The sequence below is a fragment of the Oncorhynchus gorbuscha genome, linkage group LG24, assembly GCF_021184085.1.
Source record: "Oncorhynchus gorbuscha isolate QuinsamMale2020 ecotype Even-year linkage group LG24, OgorEven_v1.0, whole genome shotgun sequence".
Taxonomy (NCBI): Eukaryota; Metazoa; Chordata; class Actinopteri; order Salmoniformes; family Salmonidae; genus Oncorhynchus; species Oncorhynchus gorbuscha.
The window spans coordinates 26,003,133-26,028,524 of NC_060196.1; the positions used below are offsets into that span (position 1 = coordinate 26,003,133).

General features: G+C 41.8%; 1 protein-coding gene across 2 annotated transcripts in view; it reads left to right on the forward strand.

Moving 5' to 3' along the window:
• Positions 1–25,038, forward strand: part of LOC124012766 (choline transporter-like protein 4) — a 45,400-nt gene extending 20,362 nt beyond the window's left edge. For both annotated transcript variants that reach the window (XM_046326708.1, XM_046326709.1), the window contains 20 exons: positions 2,179–2,252; positions 4,575–4,653; positions 4,968–5,067; positions 5,354–5,485; positions 7,984–8,044; positions 11,347–11,467; positions 17,330–17,413; positions 18,183–18,295; positions 19,519–19,641; positions 19,785–19,884; positions 20,045–20,137; positions 20,275–20,377; positions 20,564–20,826; positions 21,698–21,792; positions 21,900–22,003; positions 22,152–22,225; positions 22,386–22,456; positions 22,624–22,718; positions 22,803–22,887; positions 23,025–25,038. In XM_046326708.1, coding sequence (XP_046182664.1) covers positions 2,179–2,252; positions 4,575–4,653; positions 4,968–5,067; positions 5,354–5,485; positions 7,984–8,044; positions 11,347–11,467; positions 17,330–17,413; positions 18,183–18,295; positions 19,519–19,641; positions 19,785–19,884; positions 20,045–20,137; positions 20,275–20,377; positions 20,564–20,826; positions 21,698–21,792; positions 21,900–22,003; positions 22,152–22,225; positions 22,386–22,456; positions 22,624–22,718; positions 22,803–22,887; positions 23,025–23,143 — 2,089 coding nt within the window. In that variant the 3' untranslated portion in view covers positions 23,144–25,038. The remainder of the gene's footprint in view (positions 1–2,178; positions 2,253–4,574; positions 4,654–4,967; positions 5,068–5,353; positions 5,486–7,983; positions 8,045–11,346; positions 11,468–17,329; positions 17,414–18,182; positions 18,296–19,518; positions 19,642–19,784; positions 19,885–20,044; positions 20,138–20,274; positions 20,378–20,563; positions 20,827–21,697; positions 21,793–21,899; positions 22,004–22,151; positions 22,226–22,385; positions 22,457–22,623; positions 22,719–22,802; positions 22,888–23,024) is intronic.
• Positions 25,039–25,392: the final 354 nt, after the last annotated feature.

The following is a 25,392-nucleotide window of genomic DNA, read 5'->3' on the forward strand; positions in this document are numbered from 1 at the left end:
ATTGGACACTGTTGCTATCTAACCTCCAAACGAGCTTCAATGCCATACAGCACTCCTTCCGTGGCCTCCAACTGCTCTTAAACGTGAGTAAAACCAAATGCATGCTTTTAAACCGATCGCTGCCTGCACCCGCATGCCCGACTAGCATCACCACCCTGGATGGTTCCGACCTTGAATATGTGGACATCTATAAGTACCTAGGTGTCTGGCAGGACTGCAAACTCTCCTTCCAGACCCACATCAAACATCTCCAATCGAAAATCAAATCAAGAGTCGGCTTTCTATTCCGCAACAAAGCCTCCTTCACTCACGCTGCCAAGCTTACCCTAGTAAAACTGACTATCCTACCGATCCTCGACTTCGGCGATGTCATCTACAAAATGGCTTCCAACACTCTACTCAGCAAACTGGATGCAGTCTATCACAGTGCCATCCGTTTTGTCACTAAAGCACCTTATACCACCCACCACTGCGACTTGTATGCTCTAGTCGGCTGGCCCTCACTACATATTCGTCGCCAGACCCACTGGCTCCAGGTCATCTACAAGTCCATGCTAGGTAAAGGTCCGCCTTATCTCAGTTCACTGGTCACGATGGCAACACCCATCCGTAGCACGTGCTCTAGCAGGTGTATCTCACTGATCATCCCTAAAGCCAACACATCATTTGGCCGCCTTTCGTTCCAGTACTCTGCTGCCTGTGACTGGAATGAATTGCAAAAATCGCTGAAGTTGGAGACTTATCTCCCTCACCAACTTCAAACATCAGCTATCCGAGCAGCTAACCGATCGCTGCAGCTATACATAGTCTATAGGAAAATAGCCCACCCATTTTCACCTACCTCATTCCCATACTGTTTTTATACTGTATTTATTTATTTTTCTGCTCTTTTGCACACCAATATCTCTACCTGTACATGACCATCTGATCATTTATCACTCCAGTGTTAATCTGCAAAATTGTATTATTCGCCTACCTCCTCATGCCTTTTGCACACATTGTATATAGACTGCCCATTTTTTTCTACTGTGTTATTGACTTGTTAATTGTTTATTCCATGTGTAACTCTGTGTTGTCTGTTCACACTGCTATGCTTTATCTTGGCCAGGTCGCAGTTGCAAATGAGAACTTGTTCTCAACTAGCCTACCTGGTTAAATAAAGGTGAAATAAAAAAAATATAAAAAAAATATAGGTAGCACACAAGGACATTTTTTTCTCTCTGAGATCATTTCTAGCCAGATGTAAAATGTTCCTGTTTTGACTATTTTAATTTGAGTAGGTTATGTCTGCTCTATACCAAATGACCATACCCCATGAGTCTCTTCCCTGTTTCACACCTGGTAGTTTGGTGGATGGGATGCTGTGGTCTGGGTGTAGGTCCTCTTGGTGTCGGTTCTCTCAGTGCAGGTCCTTCGGGAGGGTGTCTCGCTGGTCTGGACAGGGTGTCCGTTGCTCATGTGTGTGATGCTGGGGCTATGGTTCGAGGGTGACATCCTTCAGGGTCCTGGCAAAAGTTGTGATTGCTGCCTTGTAGAGGTGGACCTGGTTGTAAAGGCTAGGGTGGAGTGGTGGCCCAGGTAGACATTAGCTTTTGAGGCACAGTCTCGCAAAATGCTTGCATTCACTCGCTGTATGGTGGCAGGGTGAATGTTTTTTCAAGGTAGCAGGGAGGAGATCACCACTTGTGTGTTGGGGAAAGTGGAAGAAGCTTTTTCAACCTTAATCTGTTCTGACAGCTCCAGGACAGCTCCAGGGCATGCCTAGTGTTCGGGCACCAGAGTTTAGCCACTTTTGGGGCGGCAGGGTAGACTAGTGGTTAGAGCGTTGGACTAGTAACCGGAAGGTTGCGAGTTCAAACCCCCGAGCTGACAAGGTACAAATCTGTCGTTCTGCCCCTGAACAGGCAGTTAACCCACTGTTCCCAGGCCGTCATTGAAAATAAGAATGTGTTCTTAACTGACTTGCCTGGTTAAATAAAGGTAAAATTAAATAAATACAAATTTGTGTTTGGGAAAAAGTTTGTGCTCCTCATTGACTCAAAATGGCAAATACATTCAAGAGGACAATCTCCAGCTTTGTGTTAGTGGATGTGTGGGGGTTTGTCAGCCTGGGGGCATCTATGCCACATCAATGCTCAAAATCACTATGTGTGTCATTGTATTTCCATTCTCCCTCAGAGGCTGCACTGACATCATCTGCTGTGTTCTCTTCATTGTCGTTATCCTTGGCTACATGGCGGTTGGGATTTTGGGTAAGATGGGCCTTCTACGCACATCCCACCTCTCACATTTTCTCTCACACACACATACTCATTCTGTATGTGTTGCTGTATTTTTTTCTCTCTCTCGCTCAGCCTCTTTCGCTCTTTCTCTAGTTTTTCTCTCACTATTAGATGACGTCTGATTCCTGGCATTCTCTCTTTATGACTCTTACATCCCTTTTGAAACTCAGGTGTCCTCGCCATAATGCCTTATGTAAATGTAGTATTTGCAGGCAGAACGCACAGTCCGGCCATGTTGGCTAAACAAAACAGTGACATAATCATCCCTTCCTGAATTCCACAGCTCGTCAAATCGCCACTCACAAGTGAGAACAGCACCTCCATTGTCGAGAGTGCGCTGGTAACATAAGCTTGTCATTGGTTCTATGATTTTCTGACTTTTCCCCTCTTCAAAGTCTATACCCTCACCTTTCTCTATAATTATAAGGTATCTCTATGGCCTTGATATTCTACTCCTTTTTGTCTTTCGGTCGAAAGGCCTCCCGCTCCTCTGACTCCCACCCAGAGTGGTTCCAAAGAGAAATTCCAAAGCAGAAGCTCACCCTCACCCACAACATCCATGACTTGTCATCAAACACATTCCAGCAGGCACTCACTCTACTTTTTATTGAGTCAATAGAGCTGCCTGATAAGGAGGTCATATGAATATATTGCCAATGTCAATAGCTTAGTATCTGATTAATGGGGAAGGATTTTGTGCATTGATTGGATATACAGTAGGCCTTTTATTGAAAGGAGGGGAGTAGTGATTTAGTATATAAAACCAAATGAAGTAGTTGATGTCAATGAGCTTTGTACTCTACCTTTCTAAAGTTTGGGGTCACTTATAAATGTCCTTGTTTTCATGAAAATATACATGAAATTAGTTGCAAAATGGATAGGGAATATATGTTGACAAAGTTATAAATAGTTATTTTTAATTTAAATAATAGTGTCCTTCAAACTTTGCTTTCGTCAAAGAATCTTCTATTTTCAGTAAATACAGCCCTGCAGACCTTTGGCATTCTAGTTGTCAATTTGTTGAGATAATCTGAATGGATTTCACCCAGTGTTTCCTGAAGCATCTCCCACAAGTTGGATTGGCTTGATGGGCACTTCTTTGCGTACCATACAGTCAAGCTGCTTCCACAACAGCTCAAAAGGGTTGAGATCCGGTGACTATGCTGGCCACTCCATTATAGACAAAATACCAGCTGACTGCTTCTTCCCTAAATAGTTATTGCATAGTTTGGAGCTGTGCTTTGGGTCATTGTTCTGTTGTAGGAAGAAATTGGCTCCAATTAAGCGCCGTCCACAGGGTATGGCATGGCATAGCAAAATGGACTGATAGCCTTCCTCCTTCAAGATCCCTTTTACCCTTTACAAATCTCCCACTTTACCACCACCAAAGTATGCCCAGACCATCACATTGCCTTTACCATGCTTGACAGATGGCGTCAAGCACTCCTCCAGCATCTTTTAAGTTTTTCTGCATCTCACGAATGTTCTTCTTTGCGATCCGAACACTTGAAACTTAGATTTGTCTGTCCATAACACTTTTTTCCAATCTTTCTTTGTCCAGTGTTTGTTCTTATGCCCATCTTTTTTATTGGCCAGTTTGAGATATGGCTTTTTCTTTGCAACTCAGCCTAGAAGACAGGCATCCCGGAGTCGCCTCTTCACTGTTGACGTTGATGTTTTAGTGTTTTGCGGGTACTATTTAATGAAGCTGCCAGTTGAGGACTTGTATGTTTTTCAAACTAGACACTAATGTACTTGTCCTCTTGCTCAGTTGTGCACTGGGTTCATCTTTCTATTCTAGTTAGAGTCAGTTTGCGCTGTTCTGTGAAGGGAGTAGTACACAGCGTTGTATGAGATCTTCAGTTTCTTGGCAATTTCTCGCATGGAATAGCCTTCATTTCTCAGAACAAGAATAGACTGATGATTTTCAGAAGAAAGGTCTTTGTTTCTGGCTATTTTGAGCCTGTAATTGAACCCACAAATGCTGATGCTCCAGATACTCAACTAGTCCAAAGAAGGCCAGTTTTGAATGTCAGTTTTCAGCTGCGCTAAAATAATTGCAAAAGGGTTTTCTAATTATCAATTAGTTTAATGGACAAAAAAAAGCTTTTCTTTCAAAAACAAGGACATTTCTAAGTGACCCCAAACTTTTGAACGGCAGTGTATGTTAATTTGGTTGCCTTTGACAAATGTATGGGTCATTTGCCCTTGTATTCTTTGACTGTGGTAAATGTATTGGGGTCCCTACCACTCTGCTTAGATATTGATGTTTTGTTTTTATATTTCCACCAGCCTGGCTTTATGGTGATCCCCGACATGTCCTCTACCCACGGAACTCTACTGGAATGTTCTGTGGCATCGGGCCCAATAAGTAAGGACCTCTCTGGGGTCCATGATGTGTTTGAACTTGAAATAATTTATGAACCAAGTATAATTTTATTCAGAAGTTTAGAAGAATTGAGGCTATGTAATGTGAATTTACTAATCATGCATTTTTGCCATAAATGCAATGGATAAAAGTGGAAAATCTGGCCAATCCAGTCAGACATGTCATCTGGGTTAATAATTCAGTCTTGGCAGGCCTCACTATACAGTATATTGAACTGTCATATTATATATTTCATTCACAATGCATAGTTAGGATTCTGTGAGTACAATACAAACTGTTACATTGTCCTTTCCCAGAGCTCAACCCAGTGTGTTCTACTTTGACATACTGAAATGTGTCACATCAATCAACATCATGGCCGCCACCCTTAATGGGTTACAGTGCCCCACCACACAGGTACATTAACATCACACCATAATGTTCTAGTTTCTAAGGCTAATAGTAATAAGGAAATCTGTGCACATCTGCAATGTCCCATTGTGTGTGTTCCTGGGTCAAATTGTATTTATATGTAATGTCTTCACCAACCCGTTCATACAAGTTCTCTTTATACATTTTTTATTTGTATGAGGCCTTTTCCTTATGGTCTCCTAATCCCAAAATGTCATGTGTATCTGCATATCTGGGACAGCCATCAGGTTTCAGTCACAATGTGAATACCTCTTCATTCCTCAACCTGCAGGTGTGTGTGGAAAAGTGCCCAGTTGTGTTCTGGGCTCTCAATCCTATTGCCTACTTACCGAATGCCAAGCCACAAGACTACTTCAACCAATCACTCTGCGTGCCATCCTTTGATCTAGCAAGAACTACACTGGTAAGTCCCATCCATTTGCTTGGAGCTAACTCTGCTAATTACACTGCTGGGTGATTTATAAAAAGTCAGTCAATTAATTTTTTATTTAACTAGGCAAGTCAGTTAAGAACCAATTCTTATTTTCAATGACTGTCTAGGAACAGTGGGTTAACTGCCTGTTCAGGGGCAGAACGACAGATTTGTACCTTGTCAGCTCGGGGATTTGAACTTGCAACCTTCCGGTTAATAGTCCAACGCTCTAACCACCCTGCCGCCCCAAAACATCACAACACAGTTGAAAAATATTTCAAATATAAATCAGGGTTAGGGTCACCTGAAATGCATTTCAATTAACAGGTGTGCCTTGTTAATTTGTGGAATTTTTTTCCTTCTTAATGCGTTTGAGCCAATCAGTTGTGTTGTGACAAGGAAGGGGTGGTATACAGAAGATAGCCCTATTTTGTAGAAGACCAAGTCCATATTATGGTAAGAACAGCTCAAATGAGCAAAGAGAAACAACAGTCCATCATTACTTTAAGACATGAAGGTCAGTCAATACGGAAAATTTCAAGAACTTTGAAAGTTTCTTCAAGTGCAGTCACAAAAACCATCAAGCAATATGATGAAACTGGCTCTCATGAGCACCACCACTGGAAAAGAAGACCCAAAGTTACTTCTGCTGCAGAAGATAAGTGCATTAGAGTTACCAGCCTCAGAAATTGCAGCCAAAATAAATGCTTCAGAGTTCAAGTAACAGACACATCTTAATATCAACTGTTCAGCGGAGACTGTGTGAGGCCTTCATGGTTGAATTGCTGCAAAGAAACCACTACTAAATAACACCAATAAGAGGAAGAGACTTGCTTGGACATGAAACATGAGCAATGGACATTAGTGGTGGAAATCCGTCCTTTGGTCTGATGAGTCCAAATTTGAGAAGTTTGGTTACAAAAGCTGTCTTTGTGAGACGCAGAGTAGGTGACCGGATGATCTCCGCATGTGTGGTTCCTACCGTCAAGCATGGAGGAGTGTGATGGTGTGGGGGTGCTTTGCTGGTGACAGTCAGTGATTTATTTAGAATTTGAGGCGCACTAAACCAGCATGGCATACCACAGCATTTTGCAGTAATATGCCATCCCATCTGGTTTGCGCTTAGTCCCACCATCATTTGTTTTTCAACAGGACAATGACCCAAAACACACCAAGACTGGGTAAGGGCTATTTGACCAAGGAGAGTGATGGTGCTGCATCAGATGGCCTGGCCTCCACAATCACCTGACCTCAACCCAATTGAGATGGTTTGGGATGAGTTGGATTGCAGAGTGAAGGAAAAGCAGCCAACAAGTGCTCAGCATATGTTGGAACTCCTTCAAGACTGTTGGAAAAGCATTCCTCATGAAGCTGGTTGAGTGAATGCAGTGCTGAGAATGCAATGCTGAGAGTGTGCAATGCTGTCATCAAGGCAAAGGGGTGGCTACTTTGAACAATATAAATTATAAAATATATTTCAAATGTTTAACACTTTATTTTGGTTACTACATGATTCCATGTGTGTTTTCAGTGTTTTGATGTCTATACTATTATTCTACAATGTAAAAAATAGTAAAAAATAAAAACCTTTTGACTTTTGACTGATACTGTGTGTGTGTGTGTGTGTGTGTGTGTGTGTGTGTGTGTGTGTGTGTGTGTGTGTGTGTGTGTGTGTGTGTGTGTGTGTGTGTGTGTGTGTGCATACATACACACACACACATACACACAAACATACACACATACACACATACATACACATACATACACACATACACACATACATACATACATACATACATACATACATACATACATACATACATACATACATACATACATACATACATACATACATACATACATACATACATACATACATACATACATACATACATACATACATACATACATTTTTACATTTACATTTAAGTCATTTAGCAGACGCTCTTATCCAGAGCGACTTACAAATTGGTGCATTCACCTTATGACATCCAGTGGGACAGTCACTTAACAATAGTGCATCTAAAACTTAGGGGGGGTGGGGTGAGAGGGATTACTTAACCTATCCTAGGTATTCCATACATACATGCATACATACATACATACATGCATACATAAATACATAAATACATAAATACATAAATACATGCATACATTACATAACATACATACATACACCTGTGTATATCGGAGATTGGAAATTATGCAGACAATTAGATTGATGGAAACAATCTATCTGCAATATTAAAGCTGATCTGCCTCATTAATTTGTTTTAATAAATACATTTTAAAAAGTTCCGTCCTGTAACTTCAGAGGTTTGTAAATTCAATTTTTTTTTCAAATACTTTCATTGATCATGGTTTTCAGTGACTCCTCAAAGCCTTTGGACTGTCTTTTGGAAATCGATTTAACTGGAGGGTTTTCTTAGTTGTTTTTTTTACTCTGAATAGACAAAATTAGTAGTTTAACCTTCTTTTTTTTACCACAGAAAGTTAAGGAAATTGTGGATCAAGAGCTGTGTCCGTTCTTTTACACTCCTACTATCTCTGGTGAGTGACCCCTGCTTTTTTCATATTCACTTTCATAATTACATACAGTGCATTCGGAAAGTTTTCAGTCCCATTGACTTTTTCCACATTTTGTTATGTTACAGCCTTATTCTAAAATGGATTAAATAAAATAAACATCATAAATTTACACACAATAACCCATGGTGACAAAGCAAAAACAGGTTTTTAGAAATGTTTGCAAATGTATTAAAAATATAAAACAGATGCCTAATTGACGTAAGTATTCAGACCCATTGCTTTGACACTCAAAATTGAGCTCAGGTGCATCCTGTTCCCAATGATCATCCTTGATGTTTCTACAACTTGATTAGAGTACACCTGTGGTAAATTCAATTGATAGGACATGATTTGGAAAGGCACACACCTGTCTATATAAGGTCCCACAGTTGACTGTGCATGTCAGAGCATATATCAAGCCATAAGGTCAAAGGAATTGTCCATAGAGCTCCGAGACAGGATTGTGTCAAGGCAAAGATTTGGGGAAGGGTACCAAAACATTTCTGCAGCATTGTAGGTCCCCAAGGACACAGTGGCCTCCATCATTCTTAAATGGAAGAAGTTTGAAACCAGCAAGACTCTTCCTAGAGCTTGCTGCCCAGCCAAACTGAGCAGTTGGGGGAGGAGGGCCTTGGTAGTGTTGGGGAATAATCAGAATTGGTTGGTAACATAGGTAAGATGTTTTATATTCATCATATGTTTGTAAGTTACTTCTCATGTTATTTTTCATGTTATTTTTGTATAATACTGTGGCGGGGTTGCAGTATCTTCTATGTCAAGACTAAGTTGCTTGGGCCGGAGAGGGGGGAGAGGTCAAGCGTGTATCTCTTGGCTCCACAATGTCTGTGTGCCAGTCAGTGTGTCTCTGTGATCTTGTCAAGATAGGATGGATTTGATATATGGCTGTTGATATGGAGGATTTGTTTATGGTTCTGAGTTTGAGAAAAGAACATAGTTTAGGAGACAAAGCTGAACGATAAATTATGCCTATGCTGTCTGGATATGTGTGTCTCTGTTTTGAAAGGATCTCAGTTGCAATGTGTAAGGGACTCTCAGAGAATTCATTGATAGACACTGAATTGATCTGAGAGTCACAGGGTTGTGATAGAGCTCATATAATTAAAGATGGACTTTGTGATAACGAACTCTGACTTGTGTGTGGTTTGCTCTCATGATTTGGTAAATAGAGGAAATTTCCACGACAGTAGTCACCCAGAAAGAGCTCCAGAGTTCCTCTGTGGAGATGGAAGAACCTTTCAGAAGGACAACCATCTCTGCAGCCCTCCACCAATAAGGCCTTTATGGTAGAGTGGCCAGATGGAATCCACTAGTCAGCGTCAGGGACTGGGAGACTAGTCAGGATCGAGGGAAAGATGAACGGAGCAAAGTACAGAGAGATCCTTGATTAAAACCTGCTCCATAGTACTCAGGCCTAAGCCTGTGCGAAGGTTCACCTTCCAACAGGACAACAACCCTAAGCACACACCCAAGACCACGCAGGAGTGGCATCGGGACAAGTCTCTGAATGTCCTTGAGTGGCCAGCTAGAGCCCGGACTTAAACCCTGATCACATCTCTGGAGTAGAAGTTGACCGATTAATCGGAGGGGCCGATTTCAAGTCTTCATAACACTCGGATATCGGTATTTTTGGGTGCCGATTTGCCTTATTATTATTATTTATTTATTTATTTTATATATTTTTTTTACACCTTTTATTTTATCTTTATTTATCAAGGCAAGTCCATTAAGAACACATTCTTATTTTCAATGACGGCCTAGGAACTGCCTCGTTCAGGGGCAGAAAGACAGATTTTTTTTATCTTGTCGTGGGATCCAAACTTGCAACCTTACAGTTAATTAGTCCAACGCAATAACGACCTGCTTCTCTCTCGTTGCACTCCACAAGGAGACTGCCTGTTACGCAAATGCAGTAAGCCAAGGTAAGTTGCTAGCTAGCATTAAACTTGTCTTATGAAAAACAATTAATCATAATCACTAGTTAACTACACATGGTTGATGATATTACTAGATATTATCTAGCGTGTCCTGTTGCATATAATCTGACTGAGCATACAAGTATCTTGACTGAGAGGTGGTAGGCAAAAGCAGGCGCGTAAACATAAATTTAAACACCACTTTCGTGCGTTTTGCCAGCAGCTCTTCGTTGTGCGCCAAGCATTGCGCTGTATATGACTTCAAGCCTATCAAGCTTTTCAAACTTAATTCGCTCTGAGCCTTGGTGGTTGTTTCCCTTGCTCTGCATGGGTAACGCTGCTTCGATGTGGTGGCTGATGTTGTTGTGTTGCTGGTTCGAGCCCAGGGAGGAGCGAGGAGAGGGATGGAAGCTATACAGTTACACTGGCAATACTAAAGAGCCTATAAGAACATCCAATAGTCAAAGGTTAATGAAATACAAATGGTATAGAGGGAAATAGTCCTATAATAACTACAACCTAAAACGTCTTACCTGGGAATATTGAAGACTCATGTTAAAAGGAACCACCAGCTTTCATATGTTCTCATGTTCTGAGCAAGGAATGTTAGCTTTCTTACATAGCACATATTGCACTTTTACGTTCTTCTCCAACACTTTGTTTTTGCATTATTTAAACCAAATTGAACATGTTTCATTATCTACTTGAGGCTAAATTGATTTTATTGATGTATTATATTAAGTTAAAATAAGTGTTCATTCAGTATTGTTGTAATTGTCATTATTACAAATGCATATCTTTTTTTTAATCGGCTTGTTTAATCAATATCGGCTTTTTTGGTCCTCCAATAATCTGTATCGCCGTTGAAAAGTCATAATCGGTCGACCTCTACTCTGGAGAGATGTGAAAATAGCTGTGCACCGACGCGCCTCATTCGACCAGACAGAGCTTGAGAGGATCTGCAGAGAAGAATGGGAGAAACTCTCCAAATTCAGGTGTGCCAAGCATGTAGCATCATACCCAAGAAGACTCAAGGCTGTAATCGCTGCCAAAGGCGCTTTAACAAAGTACTGAGTAAAGCGTTTGAATACTTATGTAAATGTCATATTTCAGTTTTAGATTATTTTATGAATTTGCTAACATTTCTAAAAACCTGTTTGTTTGTTTTTTCATTATGGGGTATTGTGTGTAGATTGAAGGGGGGGAACAATTTAATCCATTTTAGAAAAAGGCTTTAACAGAATGTGGAAAAAGTCAACGTGTCTGAATATTGTCCGAATGCACTGTATCGAGAAGTCGTTACATATAAACATTTGAAAATAATTGTTTTCTTTTTATGGTTTCCTTTAGTGCTGGGAAGATGCCTACCTGATGTTACCGCTCTGAAAAATATTCCTAATGACTTTGCCAATACGTGGGGCTTGCCATCAAGCATCAATGATACAGTCAATGGCATCAGGAACGCAAAAGGGTAGGGGGTGTTTCTGTGTGTGTGTCAAAAGTTTAGATACACCTACTCCATTCAAGATTTTTTTTTAAACATCACAGCACAGTAAAAATATATGGCAAATATAAATCAGGGTTCGGGGAAAATATTAAAGGGAAATATATTTTAATTAGATTTACAGTACAAGTCAAGTTTGGACAAAGCTACTATCAATGGTTTTTCAATGGTTTTATTTGTATTATTTTCTACATTGTAGAATAGTAGTAAATACATCAAAACTATGAAATAACACATATAGAATCATGTAGTAACCAAAAAGGTGTTAAACAAATCAAATATATTTAACATTTGAGATTCTTCAAAGTAGCCACCCTTTGCCTTGATGACAGCATGGCACACTCTTGGCATTATCTCAACCAGCTTCATGAGGAATGCTTTTCCAACAGTCTTGAAAGAGATCCCACATATGCTGAGCACTTGTTGGCTGCTTTCCCTTCACTCTGCGGTCCAACTCATCCGAAATCATCTCAGTTGGGTTGAGGTCAGGTGATTGTGAAGGCCAGGTCATCTGATGCAGCACTCCATCACATCACTTTCCTTGGTCAAATAGTCCTTACACAGCTTGGTGGTGTGTTGGGTTATTGTCTTGTTGAAAAGCAAATGCTAGTCCCACGAAGTGCAAACCAGATGGGATGGTGTATCGCTGCAGAATGCTGTGGTAGCCATGCTGGTTAAGTGTGCCTTAAATTCTAAGTGAATTACCAGCAAAGCATCATCACCTCCATGCTTCACGGTGGGAACCACACATGCGGCGATCATCTGGTCACCTACTCTGTGTCTCACAAAGATACGGCAGTTGGAACCAAACATCTCCAATTTGGACTCCAGACTAAGGACAGATTTCCACCAGTCTAGTGTCTATTGCTCGTGTTTCTTGTCCCAAGCAAGTCTCTTCTTATTGGTGTCCTTTAGTAGTGGTTTCTTTGCAGCAATTCAACCATCAAGGCCTCACAGTCTTTGAACAGTTGATGTTGAGATGTGTCTGTTACTTGAACTCTGAATTTATTTGGGCTGCAATCTGAGGTGCAGTTTACTCAAATGCACTTATCCTCTGCAGCAGAGTTAACTCTGGGTCTTCCTTTCCAGTGGCGGTCCTCGTGAGAGCCAGTTTCATCATAGCGCGTGATGGTTTTTCAATCTTAAATCAAAGTTTATTTGTCACGTGCGCCGAATACAACCGGTGTAGACCTTACAGTGAAATGCTTACTTACAGGCTCTAACCAATAGTGCGGAGCGGAGAAAAGTGTGTGTGTGTGTGTGTGTGTGTGTGTGTGTGTGTGTGTGTGTAGGTAAGTAAAGAAATAAAACAACAGTAAAAAGGAATTTGAAAATAAGAGTAGCAAGGCTATATTCAGACACTGGTTAGTCAGGCTTATCGAGGTAGTATGTACATGTGGGTATGGTTAAAGTGACTATGCATATATGATGAACAGAGAGTAGCAGTAACGTAAAAAGAGGGGTTGGTGGGTGGTGGGACACAATGCCGATAGCCCGGTTAGCCAATGTGCGGGAGCACTACTGGTTGTTCGGGCCAATTGAGGTAGTATGTACATGAATGTATAGTTAAAGGGTCTATGACAATTTTCAGGGCCTTCCTCTGACACCGCCTGGTGTTGAGGTCCTGGATGGCAGGCAGCTTAGCCCCAGTGATGTACTGGGCTGTACGCACTGCCCTATGAAATGCCTTGCGGTCAGATGCCGAGCAATTGCCGTACCAGGCAGTGATGCCAAATCTTTTTAGTTTCCTGAGGAGGAATGGGCTTTGTCATGCCCTCTTCACGACTGTCTTGGTGTGTTTGGACCAATCTAGTTTGTTGTTGATGTGGACACCAAGGAATTTGAAGCTCTCAACCTGCTCCACTACAGCCCAGTCGATGAGAATGTGGACGTGCTCGGTACGCCTTTTCCTGTAGTCCGCAATCATCTCCTTAGTCTTGGTTACGTTGAGGGATAGGTTGTTATTCTGGCACCACCCGGCCAGGTCTCTGACCACCTCCCTATAGGCTGTCTTGTCGTTGTCAGTGATCAGGCCTACCACTGTTGTCGTCAGCAAACTTAATGATGATGTTGGAGTCATGCCTGAACATGCAGTCGTGGGTGAACAGGGAGTATAGGAGGGGACTGCGCATGCACCCCTGGGGAGCTCCAGTGTTGAGGATCAGCGTGGCAGATGTGTTGCTACCTACCCTCACCACCTGGCCGTGGCCCGTCAGGAAGTCCAGGATCCAGTTGCAGATGGAGGTGTTTAGTCCCAGGTTCCTTAGCTTAGTGATGAGCTTTGAGGGTACTATGGTGTTGAACGCTGAGCTGTAGTCAATGAATAGCATTCTCACATAGGTGTTCCTTTTGTCCAGGTGGGAAAGGGCAGTGTAGAGTGCAATAGAGATTGCATCATCTGTGGATCTGTTTGGGCGGTATGCAAATTGGAGTGGGTCTAGGGTTTCTGGGATAATGGTGTTGATGTGAGCCATTACCAGCCTTTCAAAGCACTTCATGACTACGGACGTGAGTGCCACAGGTCTGTAGTCATTTAGGAAGGTTGCCTTTGTTCTTGGGCACAGGAACTATGGTGGTCTGCTTGAAGCATGTTGGTATTACAGACTCAATCAGGTACATGTTGAACATGTCAGTGAAGACACCTGCCAGTTGGTCAGCATATGCCCGGAGCACACGTTCTGGTAATCCATCTGGCTCCGTAGCCTTGTGAATGTTGACCTGTTTAAAGGTCTTACTCACGTCTGCTACGGAGAGCGTGATCACACAGTCGTCCGGAACAGCTGATGGTCTCATGCATGCCTCAGTGTTGCTTGCCTCGAAGCGAGCATAGAAGTGATTTAGCTCGTCTGGTAGGCTCGTGTCACTGGGCAGCTCGCGGCTGTTCTTCCCTTTGTAGTCTGTAATAGTTTGCAAGCCCTGCCACATCCGACGAGCGTCGGAGCCGGTGTAGTATGACTCAATCTTAGACCTGTATTGACGCTTTGCCTGTTTGATGGTTCGTCGCAGGGCGTAGCGGGATTTCTTGTAAGCTTCCGGGTTAGAGTCCCGCACCTTGAAAGCGGCAGCTCTACTCTTTAGCGCAGTGCGAATGTTGCCTGTAATCAATGGCTTCTGGTTGGGGTATGTACGTACAGTGACTGTGGGGACGACGTCGTCAATGCACTTATTGATAAAGCCAGTGACTGATGTGGTGTATTCCTCAATGTCATCGGAAGAATCACCGAACATGTTCCAGTCTGTGATAGCAAAACAGTCCTGTAGTTTAGCATCTGCTTTATCTGACCATTTTTTTATAGACAGAGTCATTGGTGCTTCCTGCTTTAATTTGGGCTTGTAAGCAGGAATCAGGAGGATAGAGTTGTGCTCTGATTTACCAAATGGAGGGCGACGGAGAGCTCTGTACGCATCTCTGTGTGGAATACAGGTGATCTAGAATTTTTTTCCCTCTGGTTGCACATTTAACATGTTGATAGAGATTTGGTAGAACTGATTTAAGTTCTCTGGCCACTAGACCTTAAGGAGCGCCGCCTCTGGGTGAGTGGTTTCCTGTTTGCTTATTTCCATATCCATCTGGCTGAGTGTGGTCTTAGTGCCGGCATCTGTCTGTGGTGGTAAATAAACAGCCACGAAAAGTATAGCTGAGAACTCTCTAGGCAAGTAGTGTGGCCAGCAATTTATCATAATATACTCAGGTGAGCAAAATAAATTTCAGGTGAGCAAAATCTAGAGACTTAGATTTCGTGGACCAGCTGTTGTGACTGCACTTGAAGAAACGTTCAAAGTTCTTGAATTTTTCCAGATTGACTGACCTTCATGTCTTAAGGTAACAGTGGACCGTCATTTCTCTTTGCTTATTTGAGCTGTTCTTGCCATAATTTGGACTTGGTCTTCTACCAAATAGGGCTATCTTCTGTATACCACCCCTACCTTGTCACAACACAACTGATTGGCTCAAATGCATTAAGGAAAGAAATTCCACAAAATAACTTTTAACAAGGCACACCTGTTAACACTTTTTTTGGTTACTACTTGATACAGTGTGTTATTTCATAATTTTGATGTCTGTAGTATTATTCTACAATGTAGAAAATAGTCTAAATAAAGAAAAACCCTTGAGTAGGTGTCAAACGTTTGACTGGTACTGTATATACAGTGCCTTCAGAAAGTCTTCAGACCATTTTACTTTTTCCACATATTGCTATGTTACAGCCGTAATCGAAAATGGATTAAAAAACAACATTCTCAGCAACCTACACACACTACCCCATAATGGCAAAGCGAAAAGTTTGTTTTCCAAATTTATTTAAAAAAATACAGAACAGATACCTTATTTACTGCACTTGAAGAAACTTAGCTCAGGTGCATCCTATTTCTATTGATCATGTTTCTATAACTTGATTGGAGTCCACCTGTGGTAAATTAAATTAATTGAACACGATTTGGAAAGGCACACAACTGTCAATATAAGTTTCCACAGTTGACTGTGCATGTCAGAGCAAAAACCAAGCCATGAGGTTGAAGGAATTTTCTGTAGAACTCCGAGACAGGATTGTGTCGGGGCAAAGATCTGGGGATGGGTACTAAAAAAATGTCTGCAGCATTGAAGGTCCTCAATAACACAGTTGCTTCGATCATTCTTAAGTATGAGAAGTTAGGAACCACGAAGACTCTTCCTAAGGCTGGTCGCCCTGGCAAACTGAGCAGAAGGGCCTTGGTCAGGGAGGTGACCAAGAGCCCGATGGCCACTCTGAAAGAGCTCCAGAGTTCCTCTGTGGAGATGGTTGTAATTCTGGAAGGTTCTCCCATCTCTGCAGCACCCTACCAATCAGGCCTTTATAGTAGAGTGGCCAGACGGAATCCACTCCTCAGTAAAAAGCACATGACTGCCTGCTTGGAGTTTTCCAAAAGGCACCTAAAAGACTCTCAGACCATGAGAAACAAGATTTCTCTTGTCTGATGTAACCAAGATTGAACTTTTTAGCCTGAATGCCAAGCGTCACATCTAGAGGAAACCTGGCACCATCCCTACGGTGAAGCATGGTGGTGGCAACATCATGCTGTGGGGATGTTTTTCAGTGGCAGGGAGACAAGTCAGGCTTGAGGTAAAGATGAACGGAGCAAAGTACAGAGATATCCTTTATGAAAACCTGCTCCAGAGCGCTCACGACCTCAGACTGGGACGAAGGTTCAGCTTCCAACATAACAACCCAAAGCACACAGCCAAGACAATGTAGGAGTGGCTTCGGGACAAGTACTCAACAAAGTACTGAGTAAAGGGTCTGAATACTTATGTAAATGTGATATTTCAGTTTTTGTAGATATAAATGAGTAAAAAATTCTAAACCTGTTTGTGCTTTGTAATTACGGGTATGTCCAGACCTGAGTGGTCATTTGTTAAATGTAATAAACTAGGAATAAGACTACTAGATAACTAGGCTTAGACTTTTATGTTCATCCTTTGACACATAAACAGGTGTAATAGTTAGGATTTTATACACAAACTCAAGCAACTGTCAGTGAGCTGTTGTACAACCTCTCAAATTATTCCTCAATGTGCTGTAGTAATCAATACACTTACTGCTACTGAATACCAGCAGTCAAAGAAAGCTTCTAATGTTACCCTCTCTTTCTATTGAGCTCTGTAAATGCCACCAATTCAGGAATGTACTATTACAATGTACTTCACATTTCTTTCTTTGTATCTCCTTCTCTATTTCTAAATAGTCTCTGCTTTTATCTTAATTTATCCTGTAGTACTCTTTGTTTTGTTTCAAGGACATTGTCAGTAATTACTAGCATTAACATGTCTTTTCCCTGTGTGTCTTGTAGTGACATAGTAAACAGCTTCAATGCCAAGGAGATTGGAGTGAGAATCTTTGAGGACTTTGCATCGTCATGGCAGTGGATCATAGCGTGAGTTCATTTTCACCTCTCATCAGACCACCCCCTACTGCCAGTTACTTGTCAATGCACAATTTCCAGTGTGCTGTGGTATTAGATGAGGAGAAACCAGAAGTTTGCATGGTCGCGCTCTTTCATGTTACACTTAATTTATTTAACTTATTAAATATGAGAGGGCTTCTTTCTGCAGCAAACATTGATAAGAAATTAAATGCTTATTAGGGCTGGGACGATATCAGTATTACTTCAAGGAAACAAAACACGAAGCGGATTTCATTTTAGGAAACTGCCCTAATGTTGGAAACAAACATCATGTTATCATCTAGTCAGATTTTATATATTTTTCAAGCTACAGCAAACAATATTTTACATACAACCGGTTTTTAAAGGACCGACGAGCTTGGGCTTGCTTCGTGTTTTCATTTTTGCCAAGAAAAAAAATATTGCGATACTGGTATCGTCACAGCCCTAATGCTTAAGTGCTTATAAAACTGGACAAACCTGTAGGTGTCAAAGTATGTGTTTCACCTGTATCAGACCCATATCTTTATATACATGGCTTTGACATGTATATCCGGTGGCTTGATACATATTTACAAATCATATTTACAAGTCAATTATGTTATAATCCTTCATCTGTGACACCGGCCTTATATTTTAATAATGACCAGAAATGTCTTTTGAATTTTTGTTCTCCTCCACCTCCTTTTAACTTTATTCTCTCTCCGCTCTTCCAATCCACTCTCTTACCCTGCTGTGTTCCTCTCTTCTCCTCCGTCAGTGCACTGGTCATAGCCATGGTGGTCAGTTTTCTGTTCCTCCTTCTGTTGCGGTTTATTGCCCCTGTTATGGTCTGGGTCCTTATATTTGGAGTGTTGGCAGTAGGTGCCTATGGTAAGTCCATTGATAATAACAGGTGTGGTAATAATATGTATACTAGCATGTATGTCGTGTACTCTCTAGAGTAGGTCTAAACACACATGACCAAAAGTATGTGGACACATGCTCTTTGAAAATCTCATTCCAAAATCATGGGCATTAATGTGGAGTTGGTCCCCCCCTTTGCTGCCAAAACAGCCTCCCCTCTTCTGGGAAGGCTTTCCACTAGAAGTTGGAACATTAATGCAGGAACTTACTTCCATTCACCTACAACAGCATTAGTGAGGTCAGGCACTGATGTTGGGCAATTAGGCCTGGCTCGCAGTCGGTGTTGCGATTCATCCCAAAGGTGTTGAGGTCATGGCTCTGTGCAGGCCAGTCAAGTTCTTCCACACCGATCTCGACAAGCCATTTCTGTATGGACCTTGCTTTGTGCATGGGACATTGTCATGCTGAAATAGGAAAAGACGTTCCCTAAACTGTTGCCACGAAGTTGGAAGAACAGAATGTCATTGAATGCTCTAGCGTTAAGATTTCCCTTCACTGGAACTAAGGGGCCTAACCGGAACCATGAATAACAGACCCAGACTATTATTCCTTCTCCACTAAACTTTACAGTTGGCACTATGTATTGGGGCAGGTAGCGTTCTCCAGGCATCTGCCAAACCCAGATTCGTCCGTCGGGCCGCCAGATGGTATAGTGTGATCTATCACTCCAGAGTCCAATGGCGGCGAGCTTTACACCACTCCAGCCTACGCTTGGCATTGCACATGGTGATCTTAGGTTTGTGTGCGGCTACTCGGCTGTGGAAACCCATTTCATAAATCTCCCGTCAAACAGTTCTTGTGCTGATGTTGCTTCCAGAGGCAGTTTGGAACTCGGTAGTGAGTGTTACAACTGAGGACAGACTATTTTTGCGTGCTATGCACTTCAGCACGCGGCGGTCTCGTTCTGTGAGCTTGTGTGGACTACCACTTCGCGGCTGAGCCGTCGTTGGTCCTCGAAAGGCCATTTTATTGCCAATGTTTGTCTATGGAGACTGCATGGCTGTGCTCAATTTTATACACCTGTCAGCAATGAATGGGGCTAAAAAACTGAATCCACTAATATGATGCTGTGTCATCATAATTTTGTAGATATAGTGTATGTAGTTCACATTGGTTTAAGAACATGGACTTTTCAGGGTGGTTAAAGCATATTTTTTTTTCTCCCTCGCACTCTGCCTGACTATCTGTAGGCATATATCACTGCTGGTGGGAGTACGACAACTACAGAAAGTCGGCTGTCTCCATCACTGACATAGGCTTCACCACCGACTTCAAGGTCTACCTTCACGTCAAGGAGACCTGGCTGGCCTTCTGTGAGTCTGATATTACACATGCTCATTTTATGTCTCTGTTTTCTTCTGTACATAGACTGACAGACATTCTTTTCTGATGACAACTTTGTACCATTGTTGACCCATCTACTTCCACCCTACATCTTTCTCTCTTTATCGCTCAGTGATAATCCTGTCTGTGGTAGAAGGCATTCTTCTCCTGACCTTGATCTTTCTGCGGACCAGAATCCTCATCGCCATCGCTCTCATCCAGGAGTCCAGCAAGTGAGTCATGTTAGATATATGAGCCAGGATTACACATACTGGCCCATACTTACACACACACACACACACACAACCATGTATTGTGACAAATATTCCTACAATATTGCGATACAACCTAACTTTTCAGCACACGTCCTGTAACTGTCGTTCTCTTTCACAGGGCTGTCAGTCACATGATGTCTACGCTGTTCTACCCTCTCATCACCTTTGTTCTCTTGGTGGTGTGTGTGGCCTATTGGGGCATCACTGCTCTGTATCCTCTCACAGTCATTTAAATATTTGTGGGTATTTACACTGCCTCAGTCTTATGACAAAAGGTCTGTTTTGTATCTGTTTTCCACATCTACAAACTCCACCGTATATTTAACCCACTTAACAGAGGTTGTTTAGGTATCTGGCCACTTCAGGTATTCCAGTGTACAAAGTGGTGGCTCTCAACTCTACTCAGGATAACTGTGGTCAAATCAGCGGCAATGAGACCTGTGACCCACAGGTAAGTGTCCCTGATTAACTTTGACCCCATAGAGATACATGCAGAAAGCCCAACTCAGAAATACACAGAAAATGTGTCTACTTAGTTCAGCCATCTACTTAAAAGGGAGAAGAGAAAAGTTTGACCCCTTTCCATCTCTCCATTCATATCTCATCCTTTCATCTCTCCCCCTTATCTTTCCCTCAGACATTCTGCAACTCTACAGACTACTCGTGGTGCCGATCGGCGCGCTGCATCTTCATCAAGTACAACAACGAGGGCCTGCTGCAGAGAAACCTGTTCAACCTACAGATCTACAACGTGGTGGCCTTCCTGTGGTGCGTCAACTTTGTCATCGCCATGGGCCAGTGCAGCCTGGCCGGGGCCTTCGCCTCCTACTACTGGTCCTTAAACAAGCCCTCGGACATCCCCACCTTCCCGCTGTCCCAGGCCTTCATCCGCACAATACGGTAAGGGAGTAGACCAACGCTTCAACAGTAGGGGTGTGGTGGTGCCTTTCCTTGCCTGGCCACTAGAGTGTCCACAGACCATATACTGAGTGTACAAACATTAGAAACACCTTCATAATATTGAGTTGCACCCCCTTTTGCCCTCAGAACAGCCTCACTTTGTCAGTGCATGGACTCTACAACCTGTCAGTGTTCCACAGGGATGCTGGCCCATGTTAACTCCAATGCTCCAAGTTGGCTGGATGTCCTTTTGGGTGGTGGACCATTTTTGATACACACGGGAAACTGTTGATCGTTGCAGTTCTTTTTTATTTAACCTTTATTTAATTAGGCAAGTCCGTTAAGAACAAATTGTTATTTACAATGATGGCCTACTGGGGAACAATGGGTTAACTGCCTTGTTCAGGGGCAGAACGACAGATTTTTACCTTGTCATCTCAGGGATTCGATCCAGCAACCTTTCGGTTACTGGCCCAACGCTCTAACCACTTTTTGACACACTCAAACCGGTGTGCCTGGCACCTACTACCATACCGCGTTCAAAGGCATTTAAATATTTTGTCTTCCACATTCACACTCTGTACAGAGGACGTACACAATCCATGTTTCAAGGCTTACAAATGCTTATTTAACCTGTCTCCTCCACTTCATCTACACTGATTTGAAGTGGATTTAACAAGTGACATCAATAAGGGATATTGATGAAGCTTTTACCTGGATTCACCTGGTCAGTCTGTCATGGAAAGAACAGGTGTTCCTTATATTTTGTACACTCTGTAATCTGAGCCAGAATCAAATGTTGTATTTTGCTTTCCATTTCCAATTAACTCAATCTCTCCCCCTATGTCTTTTTCTTTCTTGTGTCTCTTAGATACCATGTTGGCTCCCTGGCATTTGGTGCTCTGATCCTCACCCTCATCCAGATAATCCGGATCATCCTGGAGTACCTGGACCACAAGACCAGAGGTAAGGCTGGAGGCCGCCTTGGACTTCCCTTAAACTGTTATTATCCGATTCAAACATGTAATCAATCTATTATGTATGTATGTATGTATGTGTCTCTTTCTCTCTAGCGGCTCAAAACCCCTGTTCTCGGTTCCTCATGTGCTGTCTGAAGTGTTGCTTCTGGTGTTTGGAGAAGTTCATAAAGTTCCTCAATAGAAACGCCTACATCATGGTCAGTCTCCACTATGTCACCATAACATCATCACTAATACCTGTTAACTCCAAGTCCCTGTCAGTCAATCTTGCTCCCTCAGTTCCCCAGTGTAGAATATTTCTGGTAGGCTATGTGTCTAATACACACTCCTCTTTTTTTCCCACAGATTGCCGTATATGGAAAAAACTTCTGTGTCTCCGCTAAAAACGCATTCATGCTTCTAATGAGGAACATTGTCAGGTACAGTATGTGTTCTAGTAATGGTTGGTATGCCTGTAGGAAGGTGTAGGCATGTTTTTTCCCTCTTACATAAGAACATTTTGCATGGATTTGATTGACTGCTGTGGAACCAAAGCTGAGTGGTGGGGACGTGTTTTCCTGACTGTGCATCTCCACTCAGGGTGGTGGTGCTAGATAAAGTGACGGACCTGCTGCTGTTCTTTGGGAAGATGCTAGTGGTGGGAGGAGTAGGTAAGAGGACAACATCATTATTGTGTTATCATTATTGTGTTATCATTGGTGGTAGTTCTGAATGAATGGGAGCTCCTTTGGTGCATTTTACAGTCCAGAAGTGATTGAATAACCGGTCTAAATTAATCTAATATTTAACCAATCCTCCTCTACTCTACTCTTCTCAGGTGTCCTGGCCTTCTTTTTCTTCTCTGGCAGAATAAGACTACCAGGCAGCAATTTCCATACTGAAATGCTCAACTATTACTGGATGCCCATTATTGTAAGTGACAGTCATATATACAGGTAATTAAATGTGTGTTAGAGAAAGAAATTGACAGTGGTGTGTATGTCTTTGTGGTAACAGGTGGTTGTGGTGGGAGCATACCTCATTGCTCATGGATTCTTCAGTGTGTACAGCATGTGTGTGGACACACTTTTCCTCTGCTTCTGTGAGTAGAGCACCTCCAGCAACAAATATTACTATCAAATACTGAACACTCACGCATTACATTGTTACATATCTTGCTTCATTGCACAACATTTTTTTCCCCAACATGCCTGTTGATTTTCTCTCCCTTTCTCACAGTGGAGGACTTGGAGCGACATGATGGAACGATGCAGAAGCCATATTACATGTCCAAGAACCTGATGAAAATCCTCAATAAAAAGAACAGGGGACCTAAAAATGTCAAAGGAAAAGATTGATGAAGTAGTGCCTTTAGACAAATTAGAACCAGTTACTTTCAATATCCTAGAAACATCCTATAAATGACATGTTTTTCCTTTCAGATCTTTCAGCCTTCTCTCCTTCTGTTTCCCCCCTTCTGACATGTCAAAGTTGACCCATAATGGATCACTTTTTTGCACTTTCAACTTGAGATAACATGTGTCCACGCTTATAAGTGTGATTAAGATATTTTCTTAAATTCCAGCTACTGCTAACAATTTTAATTTACCAAAACTAGGGCTTTTTATTACTCTAACCAAAACCAAATGTTTATTCTCTCCCAGTGCTTATTTGTATTTTTAAAAATATACCTTTTTCTCAAGTGAGCAAATTATTTATTAGATACAGAAATCGCCGCCATAACTGTTTTAAATACTTTTTTTAATGATCCTCAGTATTCTGTATATTGTTTCAGTTTAAGGTCTTTTTTTTTGTTATGTGATATTGTAGATATTTTATTTTTATCTAACTATTACAATTTCTTTCCCCATGCTGACATCACTCCTGTATATTGCCTTGCTCTACAGGAATATACCTCTGGTTTATTTCACACATGAGCTTGAATCAGTGGTGCATGTGACCTTCTGAAATGTTCTGAAACTCTTGACACTTGCAGGCTGCAGCCCCTTGTACATGGGAGCTGAAGACACAGCTCTCTTTAGCAGAACTAATAGTAAGTAAAGTATGAGGTGTCTCAATGTGATCTGAGCATTTCCTATTATTCTGTACGTAAATCTGAGACACTCAATTTAGTGAATGGTATGTGTTTATTTGTGGCTCGCTTACATCCAATTAGTATATGTTGCAAAATGTACAATATGTTACGAATTCCAATTTGCTGGTGCTAATGTTTAGGTGGCTAATGCTAACGTCACTTATCTCTAGTGGATAAGGTTGGGTTAAAGGGTTAGCTAACATCCTAATTAGCTAAAATGTTACTTGTCCGTGATGAGATTCGAACACGCAACCTTTGGTTTGCTAGACGTTCACGCTATACGCCCACCCACCCTATTTTTTGCCTTAAGTAACCTTCTGTCTTATGTAACCATAACAAATGTAATATATCATACTAATTTAAGTGTCCCGGATGTAAGTTTACTATATTACGTCTAGTCTGAGACCAGTCTGGCCCCCTATTTCTCTTGTTAAGTATAGACTGAATTTGATCCAGGGTCCAGAGTGAGCACATCCATCCATTTGGCTGCATGCACTCAACACAGAGTACTTTCAGTTGTCAAGTATCAATGTTCATTTACCTCACATACTGTACTACCCAATATGTCATAATCTCACTACATTCCTCAACCTCTTGTCTCCTGAGACCCAGAGAGGAAATGCATGTGGGAGTCAGCAATCATGTGATCTACTAAAGGAGAGACTAATCACGTGATCATTCAACAGTCCAGTACAAGAGCAAGTGCCTCTACTGTTGATCCAAATTCTAGTAGCATTACATTGCTATAATGCTACTAGAACAGTTTGGGGGTAAACAACCTGTGAAACCATATGATCATCTCGACTGCAATCATATTACTAGATGGGCTACACCTGATCCAGCTAATTTAGGTTACAATGAAGCTGATTAATTATTTTATTCTTGACATGGATCTAGTGTTCTTTGTGGTTGAATGAATCCCATCTCTGCCTCACCCATTGCCTTTAACAATTCGGCATATTTGGACATTTCATAAACAGACCACACCGGCCACATTAAATGTATTAAACAACTATTTATTCAGACAGAGCTTTGGAAATTGTTTTCCTGCTGTGACCATTTGGTTTTGCACAATGTCTCACTGTCTTGCACAAGACTCAATACAAATGTAATTTCATTTTTTTTTTTTTTTGGTCAAAAATAAACTCCTAATACAAATGCTTAGCTTGATCAGACAGTGATATGCAAGAAATGACAACCTGTACCCCCCCCCTTACCCCTTTTGTGCCCTTCCTTTCCTCAACCCCTTGCATGGCTGGTGTTGTTTAGTAAGGTGCTACAGAGTTCTTGGACACTTGATCTGGAGCCCATTTCATATACTTCACAGGAGTTTATCATAATTAAATGGGTAGGGTGAAATGGAAGTTAGTTTACTTTTCATACACTGCTCACTCATGTCTGGTTGGCTCATGTGCATCATATGCAATAGATTGTACCATTCAGTGAGCGTTGTACAAAAGAGTAACTTGTCTTTCACTAGTGGAAGAGGGGGACGCCGCCACATGTCAGGTT